General features: G+C 41.4%; 1 protein-coding gene across 8 annotated transcripts in view; it reads left to right on the top strand.

Moving 5' to 3' along the window:
- The window catches only part of LIMCH1 (LIM and calponin homology domains 1), a 331,860-nt gene that overhangs the window by 136,609 nt on the left and 179,480 nt on the right, over positions 1-15,771 (top strand). For all 8 annotated transcript variants that reach the window (XM_023253162.2, XM_023253168.2, XM_023253165.2 and 5 more), the window contains exon 3: positions 14,698-14,767. In XM_023253162.2, coding sequence (XP_023108930.2) covers positions 14,698-14,767 — 70 coding nt within the window. The remainder of the gene's footprint in view (positions 1-14,697; positions 14,768-15,771) is intronic.

Below are 15,771 nucleotides of genomic sequence, written 5' to 3'. Positions count from 1 at the left end.
GAGAGTAAAAGGGGGTGTCGACTGGCCAAGACACTAGAACGACAAATGAAATCTGAGCCTGTCCTCAGCAAACGGGGTTGTGTGTGGTCGGCCCGGTTGTTGGCGACTCCAGACTGATGCCTTCTAATCACCACTGCTTTGATCAGTATCTGCAAACCCAACCCTTGTTTAATCCTCACAGCAGCCCTGGCAGGTGAACAATCTGGGTGAGCTCTTCCCGCCTCCCTTCGTAATGATGAGATGGAGACCCGGGACGGTAGAGCGCAGTGTGTCTTCGCACGCTTTGTCTGGAGCTCTTTCGCTAACCCAGATGCTCACTCAAATCTCAGCAAGCTTGGGTCCTTTTGCCTTTACTGATTTTGGCCTTAGCAGGCTGGTAAGAATTTGATAGGCCTTCTGTGTAGGGTTCTCCTTTGTCTTTCGACCATATCACAGTTGGCTTCGCTGACTTGGCCAGTCTCCCACTCTTTGGCACCAAGACTCATTAAGCTTTTAAGTTCAAGTGAGGACATTTCAACCCACTCTTTTTTTTTTTTTTAAGTTCTCCAGTGAAAAGCTGCTTTTTGTTTGAAGATTGGCCTGGCTTAGGTGGGGACTTAAGCAAGAACTGAGTATCCCAACAGCCCTCTGTTAGGAAAGATGAAAACAGATGAAAACCATAGCAGGAGAATCTGTAGGATTCATAATGAGCATAATGGACTCCCAGTGTTGTCTTTTTCCTTCTTTCGTTCTCATGAAATAGACAGCCCTTGGTTCCTACTCAAAAGAGGGACTCTTAGCGCCGTGTGTGTGGGGGGGGGGGGGCGGTGGTTACTGTCCCCATTCAAACTGTGCCTTGGCATCAATTACAGGAGTCTGCTGGATGGGGGAGGGGGGAACGTGTGTGCATTTGAAACATTCTCAAGCTTATCCATCTTCGCGAATATTTTGTCCGTTAAAATTATATAATCCTGGTCGCAACTTCTTTTTTCTTAATACACAGCTTTACATGACCTAGACTCAGTAGGGAAATTATACACTTGTCTTTATGCTGCCAGAAAACGTGTTTGAAACTTAATTGGTACAGTTATCATTCAGGAACCATTCCTCTCAAAACGTGGTGATTTCTTTCACCCTGCCAATCTGTGCCTTAAAAAAAGTATTAAACTTCTGCTCACTTAAATCACGTGCTTAATCTCCTTACTCCTGAACAAATTTATTCCACATTTGTTGGAATGATCAATTGACTAAAACAACATATAGCAACAGGTTTAAGTATGGGCTGCTTGTGTGGTAGAGGGGAAACTGGCCCATCTCATTGCCTGCCTTTGGAGTTACATGCTGGATTAGGCTTTGCTTGTATTTGAGAGGATTTAGTAGCTCCCTAATTGTATTTCCATAATAATCCATTTTTTGATTGTCTCTACTGGGCTGTCAGGCTGGGTGGGCTGACTTCCCACAATGAAGTGTGCAAAATTCCTGCCTCAAGCGTGCCATTCCAAATGTTTCCTTTGGTAACCCACAGAAGAGGACCCTTTTAAATAGCCCACCAAGGACCCGGTTTTTAAATGATCTTTTTTTAAAAGTTAACTATGCAGAAATAGACTTCCCTCTTTATATGAAGGAAAAGAAGAAAGAGTGAATGACATGACAAATAGAAAGTTAGAACTTTATGGCTGAGCGATTAGCTCTGGTGCTTGCCTTTCCTTATACCACTGTAGACTCTGCCATGAGGCCAACATTCCCAGACACGACCTCATCATGCCCGGTACCCTTCCCCCCAAATAGGACATAATTCAAGTTCCTTTGCCTGGAACCCGGTGTCCCTCACTGGGTGCAGTGTTTCTATTCTATCTTCACCATCCCTTTGCACTGGCTACAGAAAATTATTGTATTAATGATTTTCTTTGTGCTTCCCCATCTCTGTGCCTTTGCTGCATTTTGTTCCAGCCACCTGGGGTGTTCACTTCCTGTCCATTTCCATCTCCCTAAGTCCTAAACCCACATGTTGGGTGTCTTTTCCTCCGCTAAGATATCCCCTCACCGCAGCCTACATTCAGTGCTTCCTTCCTCCTCTTAGCAACCATGGTGGGAACAACCATACATCCTGGGGTGGAGACAACTGTGATTTCAAGTGCTCTGTCTCTTGTTTCTGGTCTGAAAAGTGTTTTGGCTATGCCTAGAGCAAGTAACTTGTCTTACACAGGGCACTACTCATGAGGTTGTATGTTTTAACTTTCTAGTTATGAATTCTTGATACAGGGACAGTGACTCACCTATCTTTCTATGCTGAATGATGCTTGCTTGTGTAGGAATGTAAAAAGCATTTTGAAGGAAGAATGGGAAAAAGGAAGATTACTCCAAAATTCACATTTTCAAATTATTAACATGTTTACAACTAACCAATGTGTATTAAAAACATGCTATATTAGCTGAAAATGCATTGTAGACCTAAATGTAAGGGCTGAAACTAGAAAGTTTTTAGAATAAAACATAGGAGTATATCTTTGTGACCTTGGATTAGGCAATGGTTTCCTGCATATAACATCAAAAGTACAAATGACAAAAGAAAAAGTGGATAAATTGAACTATATCAAAATTAAAAGCTTTTGTCCTGCAAACGATACCATTTCCCAGCTCACAGAATGGGAGAAAGTAAGATGATATTTGCAAATCGCATATCTGAGAAGGGACTTGTATCTAGAATATATAAAGAACTCATAACTCAATAATAAAAGAATAAACAATCTAATAAAAATGGGCAAAGATGTCTGAATAGATTCTTCTCCAAAAAGGATATAAAAATGGCCAATAAGCACATGAAAAGATGCTCAACATCATTAATTTTTTGAGAAATGCATACCAAAACTATAAGATACCACCTCACAGCCACTGGAATGGCAAAATTAAAAAGGAAGGCAATGAGTGTGGTGTGGATGTGGAGGAATTGGAACCTTCATATACTGCTGGTGGTAATGTAAAATGGTGCTGCCATTGGGGCGCCTGGGTGGCTCAGTCGGTTAAGCGGCCGACTTTGGCTCAGGTCATGATCTCGCGGTCCATGAGTTCGAGCCCCGCGTCGGGCTCTGTGCTGACAGCTCAGAGCCTGGAGCCTGTTTCGGATTCTGTGTCTCCCTCTCTCTGACCCTCCCCCATTCATGCTCTGTCTCTCTCTGTCTCAAAAATAAATAAACGTTAAAAAAAATATTAAAAAAAAATAAAATAAAATGGTACTGCCACTTTGGTAAATGATTTGATACTTCCTCAAAAGTTTACACATTAAGTTATCAGATGACCCTGCAATAATACTTCTAGATACAGATCCAAGAGAAATGAAAACATATGTCCAAACAAAAACTTGTATACAACTGTTTGTGACATTATTCATAATAGCCACATGTTGAAAACAACCCAAATGCCCATCAACTGATGAATGGATTACAATATTATTTGGCCATAAAAAGGAATTAACTACCAATGCATGTTATAATATGGATGAACCAACATCATTATGCTAAATGAAAGAAACCAGTCACAAAAGACCACGTCTTATATAATCCTATTTATAGGAAATGCCTGGAAAAGGCAAATCTATAGAGACAGACAGTAGATTAGTGGTTGCCTAGGACTGGGAGTTGTGTGTGGGTGGGGTGGGAGTTAAAGCCAATGGGGAAGGGGTTTCTTTCGGGGGAAGGATAGTTAAAATTAGTTTGCAGAGATGGTTGTGTGATCCTGTCAGTGTACCAAAAAAATTAGATTCCACACATTCAATGGGTGAGTTATGTCTCAAGCTGTTAAAACACACACATACAAAATGCACACCCGTACACTCACTCACAATGGAATTTAAAATTTTTGCTTCACGGTCTCTCAAATGCTATCTAGAAGACTCATTCCAAATGTCATTTAGTGCATTTCTAGAGGTACTAATATCATATTGTAATGTGCTGTTAATATTCTAGAACTTTATTGAAGAGCATGTACTGTAGATTGAATATACTAATATTCTACTTCCAATAAGATTTAAAGAAAGTTTCAAAATGAATACTAAAATGAGACATCATAACATTAGACATAGAAAGGCCATGGGATGGGGAAATGAGGAAACTTTGTTGCTTAAATACTGTAGTTTTTCTTCCCTTAAAGGTCTTTTTCTACCACAGACGAAAAGGCTTTACTTCTAGTCTGATTCCTCCCCTGCCAGAGCCTCTGACCTCCAGAACGCATTCTCTGTTCCTCTGAATAAGACTGCATTTTGTATTTCTACTGCACCCACAGTAATGTGGCCTGCCCAAGGGGAAGTGACCATGGTGTTTCCTCCCCGGTACCCTTCCCATTGTGTGTCCTGTGGGACATCAAAAAGAAGAACCTAGAGAATTTACTGCTTCCTTTGGGGCCAACCAGCTCCCAACAGTCCTTTAAAGAGGAACAGGGTGACTCCACTCATTTTCATCCCGTCCCACAGACCCAACAGGAACTTACTAAAATAATTGTAATTGGTGGGAATGAACCAGAAGCCTGTCAGATGATCCTTGTATGGTGTGATTTCTTGAACCCAACTCTAGTCTTGGTGCTGAGAAACTGGTTAGGATGTGATGAAGAATAACAACCAAAGTTGCCAAATTGTTCGTGGCTCTGAAGTTCATTGCAGTTTCAAAACTGATGCTTTGGATTTCCCAATACTTTGCAATTGTTGCTCATTTTAATATCACTTTACTCAGCAAACAAACATTGAGGCCTTACCAAGAGCTAGCCCTTCCAGTAGAGACGGGGTTGCAGAGAGAACTAACCCTTTGCCTGATGGGGACGTTGGACAATTTCTGTGATGTGTGATAAGTAAGGAAGCCAAAGAGTATTGGAATCTAGAGGTGAAGATATAATCTGTACCTCGGAAATGGGTGAAGAAAAGGTAACATGTAAGCTGGGTTTTGAAGGATGAGTATGAGTTTGCCAGGCCACAGAGGGGTCAAGGGAGGCCTGTGGTAATGGCAAGTCAGAAGGAATAGCAATAACTTGAAATGCTCAGCAACACGAAGGTGCTTTGAGTGCTCAGGGAAGAAACTGTGACCAGAGCCTAGGACAAATTCAAGATGGGGCAGGCTGGAGATGAATGGTGGGTATCAGGTCAGTTTTCAGAAGACCTTGAATAACATGTTGGGGAGTTACAATAGCATGTGGCAAGCAATAGGCAGCCAACATGGTTTCTGTATAAAGGAGTGATGGGATTATGTTTGTTTTCTAGGAAATGACATCTGGTGATGGTGGAGACACTTGATTACTTTCTGCTGTGCACCAAACACAAATATTTGAATAAAATGCTTTGCCTCCCAAGGAGAAGCAGAGATGTTTCCTACACTTGTCTTACTATGTCCATGCTTAGTTTACAACTCCTGTATGTATACTGTGTTTCCAAAACTCTCTTCCAAGTCACCATTTAGAACCTGGAAGTTTCCCTATAGAACTAATGTTCTTCACAGTGTTATGTAACTCCTATCACATCTGAAATAATGACAGTCCCATTGTAGACCCCAATTTCTGAGGGCATCTGAGCATAGCTCAGCACCTGGTGTGGGGTAAGCATTTGATAACAGTATGTGGAATGGATAGTAAATCAATTCAGAATTCTAACTAGCCTTATAGGGGCTGACCTCCCCTTCCTAGGATAGCAAAGCATCTCTTCAGCTCTTGGCTTTCCTCCATCACTCTCAGGATGGCAAGAGAGGTAGGGAGACAGGAGCAAGAGTTAAAGGATTAGCCAGAACTTGGCAGGAAAGCAGGGCCACCCGCAGCTGTGGGCACAGCTGCAATGTAGCCGAATTGGTCTTTGGAGCTTTTTACTGCCTTTCCTTTGTCGGCATCCTTCCTTCCTTCCTCCCTATCCCCAGCTTTGGCGACCACGCCCAGAGACATAGTCTCTCCAAAAGGACTGACATTATCTCATTCCTTCCCTTCTGTTTTTTCATCTCTTCCAACTCTCAGCCTCCCTCTAGCTACAGGCAGGATGCTTGGGAGGAGAGGTGAACAATGATGGATATATCAGATTTCCATCTTCGGGGAGAGCTGGGGTCAAAACCTGCATGGAGATGGTAATATCCACCGCCATTTGTCAAGTGTACACTACACGCAAGGCTGGTGCCAAGTGTATTACATGCACTATTTCACATTCTCATGCCATGACTAATAGGTATTATTGTCCCCATTTTACAGAGGAGGAAACTGAGGCTCAAGGATACTGAATACTTAAATAACTTGCCTAGTGAGTTGCAGAGTTGGGATTTGAACCCATGTCTTTTTGTCTCTGGAGGCTACTCTTACTCTTGGAATTTTGAGTGCCAATCCTGTAACTCTTGGTTTTGAGCCCTTCTTCCTGAAGTGTGGAGAGCAAGGGCTGGCTGTGTATCCTGCTCAAGTCGGGCTACAGAAGCTTTCAGAGATAAATCACAGCACTTGCGTGTTCCCTGTTTTCTTTCCACCCTCCTGACAGTAAACCTAGCAATACCAGGTTTTAGTTATGCAAAAGAAATACTAATTACTATCATTTATCCATAATTACTACATAGCACAATTGTGATCACACGTATCATTGCCTGTGTCAGGGTAACTCTAGTTTCCATTTTATTTGGTTATACTGAATTCTGTTCATATATTGCCAGGTTTCACAGTTCATTGATCACACATGCCATCTCAAACTTGTGCCTTATAAAATCAAGAAGGATCTTGAGTGGGAGGCATGGTGGGGAAGGCAGTTTGGTGGGGGGAGCTTGATTACCAGGTGAAGGCATTTGGAGGGTGTCCTGTGGGCACTTGGGAGCCCAGAAGTCACTGGGGGAGGGAAGCAGCATGGCCAAAGCCAAGATTTAGAAGGGGTCATTTTGGATGTGGTGAGCAGTTTGATTCAGATGGTAGATACTAGTAGCTGGAGATTATTTCCTGAAGTGCAGAAAGTGAAGCATCAAAGGAAAGTCGTCTTCTCGGACCGCGAGATCGTGACCTGGCTGAAGTCGGACGCTTAACCGACTGCGCCACCCAGCCGCCCCCATCTTCTCAGATTTAGAAACGTGAGTTTGTACTCCTAATACCCCTTACAAGCTCTGACCTTAGACGTGTGCCTGATGGCAGTTTCCTTATCTAGATTGATTTATTGATTTTTTCAGCCTCTTCTAGTCCAAAACTCCCGTAATTGCCTGACAGCAGGAATGGCCATAAAAAGGTTGGACTGTGGGAGAGACTGATAATGAATCAAAAGGAATCCAGGATGCTCAGATAATTGCTAGAGTTTCTCTTCCACGCTTATAGATTATTTCGTTAGTGTTAGTTTTTTAGTATTGAGGACGGAGCGATACGTAAGAAGAGTTTTCCTCTAGCAAATGCGGGAAAATAAAAATGGGTCCACTTGTCGGGGCGCCTGGGTGGCGCAGTCGGTTGAGCATCCGACTTCAGCCAGGTCACGATCTCAGGGTCCGTGAGTTTGAGCCCCGCGTCGGGCTCTGGGCTGATGGCTCAGAACCTGGAGCCTGTTTCCGATTCTGTGTCTCCCTCTCTCTCTGCCCCTCCCCCGTTCATGCTCTGTCTCTCTCTGTCCCAAAAATAAATAAATAAAAAAAAAAAACGTTGAAAAAAAAAAATGGGTCCACTTGTTTACAGTGTGTCAGTTGCTAGTTCATCCCCTTCTAGCTGCCCTCCCAGTGAGCCCCAGAGGAAAGGATGTGCCAGGCGTTCAATTCCGCATTTTAGGACGGGATTTTCTTGGGTATAGTTTGGCAAAGTAGGGCCCCTTTTTACAGGAGAAAGACCTGTCTGTGATAGGTAGGGTAATGCTGTGATCTCAGTGGTTTAAAACCATGGAAATTACTTCTTACTCTTGTGTAGCCCACTTCTGGCGACAGGGAAGAGTGGAGATGACTTTGCTTCCGGCAGTGGTTCAGGGATCCCAGCTGATAGAGACTCCATCCTCAACACCTGACTTCTTTCTCAGGTCTTCCTGGGTGTCAACATCTAACCCGTAAATGGGAGGAGAGGGAGAATGGAGCAGTACTTGGGAGGCGTTTTCGGGGCAGGCCTACGTGTGATATTTACTACTCTGCCTACACCCCATTGGCCAGAACTCTGTTATATGGCTACAGAAAATTGCAGAAGAGGGTGGAAAATGTAGCCAAGGTGGGAAATATGTGCTCAGGAGGAAAAGGAGACAAGTGGTGGGTTTTCTCTGCCACAGGAGGTGTGTTAGAATACCAGCATTGCTGAGCTGAACAATTCACAGAGTTGGTCCCAACTTCTTGGAATTGTAAGACAAAAACCTTCTAAAGCCCTCCTGATCTCTTCTTTGAGTACGTTCAATGCAGGTGGCTTAAATCGACCTATATTTCACACATTCTGGATGATGCATAGCACCCCTCAAACGTTTGGTAGATATTAATGATGGCAATTTACATTCCATCACTGTTTTGTTCATATAAAACTCTTGTTTGGTTCAAGTTTCACTTTTCCCTACAGTTTAGTCCATTTTTTTTTTAAACCTCAGAAGGTTTATTAACATTTATCCTTCTGCCGAGGCAACTCTAAAAAGAAGTCTTTAAAAATGACATCTGTAACAGGTTTATAGTCAAGGTTAAATTGATCTCATGCTTAGGTTCAAAAACAGTTGCCATGTTAGATTAAATGAAAGTGCATACACCTTCATTCAGGATGCATGGTCAAACTCAGAAAGTGATCAAGGAAACCACGTAGAAAAACACTATTGAGCCAAATTAAAAGAGACACAAAGTAGGTAATTTTGTGATCATAGCTGCCTGTTGCAGCTGTACAAACCAAGCTAATGAGGTGGTGATGTAATCTCTTGTTGCAAAGAATAAAGTGATTTCCCATGAGATTAAGCATGACCTTCCCAACCCTGTGCTCAAGGTCTAGATAGCTTCTCTGCTCTCCCCCAAACTCTAGGATCATTATTAGATGTGAATTTATGAATTGAATGATTTGTAGGGTAAGCTGAATTCTGCAATTTTTAAAAAAATCTTGCCTTTAGTGTTTATGTTATAGTTCAGTAACAAACTTCTCCTTGGTATAATTCCTAATGTCTGGATGGTCTTGTAATGTATCCTTTGTAGCTATATTCTCAGTGTTACGTCCCTTGCAGAGCTTTTATACTGGCTGCTGGAAGAATCAGAATGAACCAGAGTGAAGTAGAGATTTGAGGTTTTTTCTTTTTAATCACAGATAAGAACAAATTTCTTCAGTTTGTATTTTATAACCATTAAACAATGATTGAGGGTTGCCACAGCTGGATATTAAGTGTTACAAAGAGTTAATAAATTCAGCCTGTGTTCTAATCAGAACATCAGCATAATTCCTAGGTGTTTCAACAATTGTTTCTTTAAGGAATCTAATCTTTAATCTTTTAAGAACTATATTCCATAGAATTTGTGCAGAGCATGTCTTTAATTCATCTTCCCAAAAACTCAAGATGGCCATGCATTAGGTTGTGTGACAATGAACCACATATGTGCATAGTTCTGGTCTTCCTGTGGGTTTTAAATCTACTAGTGAGCATGCCCCATGAGGAAACAACCTGGGGTCTCTCCTGCCTTCCTTTATATCCCTGTGCCGAGCTTCAGGCCAGAACATCATGCATGCTCCATAAATATTTGTTGAGTACGTGAAGGAACATATGAAATATCCTTCCTTGAAATAGGTCACAGTGTGTTTCAGATTTAGAATGTGAGTTCAGTAGATGGCATTTAATTTCCATTGTATAAGAAACACATGTATTTTTGCTTACCTTTAATGTCATTAACTTTTTCATAATTGAGGATTATCCAAGATCATGACTTGCCTTCCTGTTTCTAGTCATTTCTGACCACACATATATTAGGCAAGCTATACACATTTGTTGAGTTGATTCATTTATGTAAGATTTTTGTCCAAATGTGGCCAGAAAAAGAAAATAAGTAAAACTTATCTTAGTCTTTGGCAGCTGGCTGAAGGAAAAATTGAAACTAAGATGACCTGAACTTACTTAGCAGAAAGAGGTATGCTCAGTATACTAAATGAGTGTGAATATGCAAATTTCCACTTACCAAATGCTAGCAACACGCACTGTCCCACTGGCTCCTCACTACAATCCTGGATGGAAAGTGAGGTTTTCAAAATCCCCGTTTTGGGAATCCCAATAAGGGAAAACTGAGATTCTGATCAAGTGACTTCCCAAAGGCACATAGCTAATGAGTGTTCAATTTAGCTTTTAAAACCTAGACTACTTACTCCAAAGTCACTACACCTTCCTATTCATTGTCAAAGGTTCATTCTCTCATTCTCTCTCTCCTTCTCTTTGTGTGTGTGTGTGTTGAGTTGTACTTTGATGGTACATACTGAAGCCGGACTTTCTAAAGCACTAAGTTTCAGTATAAAATGATTGGCCTAAAACATAAAGGCTGTCCTGTCCCTAAGACATGAAGGTTTTCACATCTGTCTGGAGCTCAGTCTTTTCTTCTATAAAAATGGTGGAATGGGGGCGCCTGGGTGGCTCAGTCGGTTGAGCGTCCGACTTCAGCTCAGGTCATGATCTCATGGTCTGTGGGTTCGAGCCCCGTGTCGCGCTCTGTGCTGACAGCTCAGAGCCTGGAGCCTGTTTCAGATTCTGTGTGTCTCCCTCTTTCTCTGACCCTCCCTGTTCATGCTCTCTCTCTGTCTCAAAAATAAATAAATGTTAAAAAAAATTTAAAAAAAAATGGTGGAATGAATACATGACCTGTCTCTATAGGATAGGATAGTTGGAGCTGGTACATCTCAGAAGGTTCATGAATATGAAATATCATCATCTCTTTAAAGTATGTCATCAATAAGTATTTATTGAAAATATTTATATTTTAGTTTACATAGGAAGGCAGTAGTGGTTTTCAATAAAATTGCAAGTGAATATCCTTGACTCTTATTCATAGCTTTATTTTGAAACGTGCAAGAAACGTCCTCGGTTTAATGCAAAATACACGATAAGCAGGTGTTGGGCATTCCTGCAATGTAAATTCAGTGTAATCTTCTATTGTTGTGTACTGTAAACTGTGTACAGAGCAGGTGCAATGTTTGTATTAGAAAATATACCTGCCTTGATCTTTTAAGAATACTTTGGCATTTTATTTTTTAATTTGTGGCTAAACATTTTGACAGATGTCATAGTTTATTTGCTGCTCTTTTAATTAAGGTCTAGAATCATAGTTGGTTTTTTTTGACATCATGTGACAGGAAAGATTTCTGCCTTATAATTCTACAAAGGAAAAATATAATGAAGTACTTAAGACTTTGAAAAATCTAAACCTGGATAAAAGAGGGGTTGGTGAGCATTGTTATTAAAATTATTAATACAAAGGTGCCTCTTTAAAGGAAGAGTTTTAATTTATAAATTCTTTGTTAGGGTGTTTGTTGTTCTTTCTGCTTTGGCTAATCAGTGGCAAAGCTTGGGGATCTTGTAGCAATGGTATTTCTATTTCATTAGAAAAATCTAAAAGCATTAGAGAAGATGCTTGATCTAAAATGCTATGAATTGAATTAGTATAAAATAAATGCTTACACACAAATGTAGAGAAACATTTATAGAGAGTTTATTATGCACCAGGCTCTGTGCTAGCTCCTTACATTTTGTCACATTTATGCTTCAGTGATGCCAGTGCAATTGGTATTATTGTATTTCTGTGTTATAGTCAAGGAAACTGCAGTCATTGGACTTGGCCCTAAGTAATACTCCTAGTGAATGGCCGAGCTGGGCTTTGGATTCGCCAGTTGGACTCTGGAGCCAGTGCTCTCACCCCTGTCAGCTCCATATCTGTCTGCAGTCAACAGCTATTAAAAAAGGACACAGGTCCACGTATATAGATAAGGCATACTCTCAAAGGTGCATTGTTCAGCCTCCAAGTAATATTGGTAAGTGGCAAAGCAGGGTGTAGGACAGTGGGTATGATTTGCTACATCCGTCCTTTTAAGATATATATATATATATATATATATATATATCTTTTTACATTTTCTTTGCAAGGTCTTTAAGGTTACCTTCCGGGAATAGTCTGGGGCCCTGTGAGACTGGGGTCACAGTGAGACTTATGTTCTATTGTATATCCTTTTGGATTATCAATAATGTGCACAGAAAACTTTTTTTTTTTAATTTTTTTTTAACGTTTATTTATTTTTGAGACAGAGAGAGACAGAGCATGAACGGGGGAGGGGCAGAGAGAGAGGGAGACACAGAATCGGAAACAGGCTCCAGGCTCTGAGCCATCAGCCCAGAGCCCGACACGGGGCTCAAACTCGCGGACGGCGAGATCGTGACCTGAGCTGAAGTCGGACGCTTAACCGACTGAGCCACCCAGGCGCCCCAAGAAAACATTTTAAAATCCAGCTTAAAATGGCACTGTTAAGAACTAGTGAGAAAAGTAACACATCTTAAGAGTTTCATATATTTAAAAACTTTGCTTTGGATACATCATATCTATCTGCTTATTTTATTTTATTTTATTTTATTAAAAAAAAATTTTTTTTTCCAACGTTTATTTATTTTTGGGACAGAGAGAGACAGAGCATGAACGGGGGAGGGGCAGAGAGAGAGGGAGACACAGAATCGGAAACAGGCTCCAGGCTCTGAGCCATCAGCCCAGAGCCTGACGCGGGGCTCGAACTCCCGGACCACGAGATCGTGACCTGAGCTGAAGTCGGACGCTTAACCGACTGCGCCACCCAGGCACCCCTCTATCTGCTTATTTTAAACCATAAGATATGGGACATTAACACTGCCCAAGAGAGCATGCTGATCCAGGAAACTTGGGTGCTGGGCCTGATTATACCTCTAATCAGCTCCGGAGAAGTTACTCATTCATCATCATCATCAGGCTTCAGTTTTCTAAGCGGTAAAATGAGGAGAGAACACATTGTCTTCTGACATGAAAAACCAATAATTCCAAAATAAGTTATAAAGAAGCGCTTTTTAAAAAAGATTAGACTCACGGTTAAAACTAAGTGGGGTCATGAAAAGAGTGCCGTCTTGACTCTCGGCAGGCGAACAGGCACGCGTCTGCTCTGAGTGGTGCCTGTTGGTGGCAGTGCGTTGGAATTGCAGGGAAAGTTACCAAGAACAGGCAACTGATCCTTGGAGCAAACCACTATCCTGTCTGTCATAAGCACCGGGGCAATATTTCTCAGTTCATTAATACGCAGTGTGTCAGAGTCAAACATAGGCTGTGTTTAAGACTAATTCACTATACTGTTTCAACGAATCTTTTGTTGCTGATTTGTAGAGATCTATCAAGCATAGGTTCTTCAGAATTTTCTATAATTTCGGATTCCATGAATTGTAACAGAAGTTGGCAGACTTATTCTGTAAAGAGCCAAATAGGAAAAATTGTCTGCTTTGTGGGCCATATGTTCTCTGTCATAGTAACTCAACTGTGCTGTCACAAAAGCAGCAGTAGATAGTACATAAATGAAGGGGTATGGCTGTGCTCCAGTAAAACTTTTTTTTATTTAAAAATTTTTAAAATTAAGTTTATTTATTTTAAGAGAGAGAGAGAGTGAGCAGGGGAGGGGCAGAGAGAGAGGAAGAGAGAATTTCAAGCAGGCTCTGCACTGACAGCGCGGAGCCCGACGTGGGACTAGAACTCATGAACCGTGAGACTATGACCTGAGTCAAAACCAAGAGTCGGATGCTTAACCAACCCAGGCACCCCTACAACTTTGTTTACAAAACAGGCACTGGGCCATGTTCGGCCCATGGGTTGTAGTATGCGGAACCCGGAGTTGTAATAAACCCCTGGCCTAAGTTTCTCTTTGCACTGCATCCTGAGATAAGTTACCCGATGGCCTCTCCCCTAATTCCCGACTGTGGGAATAAATGCGTGCATTCTACATCTCCTTACCTTCAACTATTCCTTCCTGAATAACCTGGTTTGTAAATTCGACGCTCCACCACATCACCCCGGTGCCAACCCTATTTTCGTTTTACAGGTTGCCTTCCTTATTTCTTTTCACTCTGAACTATTTCCTGAGGACAAGTAGTTATAGTGGTTTCTTTTGCATTCCTTTGCTTATATTACCATTTTTACGTGATTTCAACCTTTACCCCCCGCCCCCCAAATGTTTTGTTCACATATCTTCTGTACCTAGGGAATTGTGGTGAGCCTTATTTAGAATCTTTAAGACATGATCGGTTAACCTCTGGCTAAACATATTCTTCCCTTTCTTAAGTGAAGATCACCCACATTTAATAAGCCACTCTCGAGGAGCAGAAGGGTCTGGAGGTAGAATTAGTCTTGGCAAATTATTGCAAAGACAGATGTTGGTCCCTGAACTTAATGCATTCCTGGAGAGACCCCTGCCTTGGCCAGGAAATTTGGGAACAGGCCTTGCCTATAGTAACAGTTGGCTTCAGTCCTAGACAGTTCCCTCCCACCCCCATTCCAGTTCGAATCCTTGTCCCTTCCCTTGATACAGCTCCCCGTCTCCATCCCTTCTTCTCTCCCAACATTTCTAAGTTCTAAAACTTCGCCCACTCTGGACAAACTTGACGTAGGCAAAGCTTTTCACTTGTACGCATGAAGGCTCATAGATTACTGAGATTTACTACATGCTTTAAATTCACTATTTTTCCTATTCAGCAATTTGGCTATAGCCCCGGATAAAGGTGATTTGTGTGATCCATCTTGCTTTAATGTCTCACTTGACATTCTGCCTTTTTCGTGACAGGTTGCTGAATGCTATAAAGCCAGGACTTGTTAAAAAGATCAATAGATTGCCTACCCCCATTGCGGGATTGGTGAGTATCCAGAATTGAGATTTATTTTCCAATATTCCTTTGCTCTAACCTAAGGGTCATGACAGTGCCATTTATTACAGTGCTCCCCTGCAATATATATTCCACTTGAATGAGAATGCATTGAATCCATTAAACTGAGAGGTCACTTAAAAATGGAAGATCGCAGTTCCGCTTAAATGGCATCTTAGCCTTTGTTTGTATTTTTCCCATGAGTGATAAGGACCTTCATTCTTAAAGAGGTAAATTTGTTTTGAGGTGAGAGTATGATAATTAGGTTGACCCCAGGGGAAGAATGTGATTGTAACGATTTCAGTTTTTCACGGCATTCCCCTGGAAGGAAGGGGAGTGGGGGTAAGGAAAGAGAAGTTCATGATTAACGAACAGCACTTCCATCATAAACTGCTGTTTTCAACCTTAAAATCTACTTGGGTTTAAATACCACATTTGTAGACCAACTCTTCTAAAGACATAATGGACACTAAAGTGATCCTTACGTCATCTGGAGAATTGTTGAAGCAAAGCTCTTGCCCTTCTGAACCTGTCCGTTTAAACAGACAAAATTCACATGTTCACACGTGGCTAGAGGCAGGTTTTTATGCATTGATATGTTTCCTAACTCTTGGCAACTAATCTTAATTCTCTAGTTGATGTTGCCTTTGATGTAAAAAGGGGGGAAAGGTGGACGATCAAGAAGACAAACACACCTTAGTTCTGGAAGGAACATGCACACATACACATGTGCACAAAAAGCTGAGGATATGTGTGGCCTGGTAAGGACTCACTGTGTCCATTGTGACCTCCTTCTCTGCATGTGGTTTTTGCAAAAAGCAATTAGAAAAAAAAATGTCAAGAATTTAGGCAGCCTCCTACATAGACCTTATTGGTTGTTGTTAAAAAATTTCTCAGCCATATCAGGATGACTAATTGAAATTAGATGTATCCATCTTCCCCCAATCATGCTCTGTCTCTCTGTGTCTCTCAAAAATGAATGAACATTAAAAAAA

Source organism: Felis catus, chromosome B1 (assembly GCF_018350175.1).
Source record: "Felis catus isolate Fca126 chromosome B1, F.catus_Fca126_mat1.0, whole genome shotgun sequence".
In the NCBI taxonomy this organism is placed as follows: Eukaryota; Metazoa; Chordata; class Mammalia; order Carnivora; family Felidae; genus Felis; species Felis catus.
This window is presented reverse-complemented; position numbering and strand designations above follow the sequence as displayed.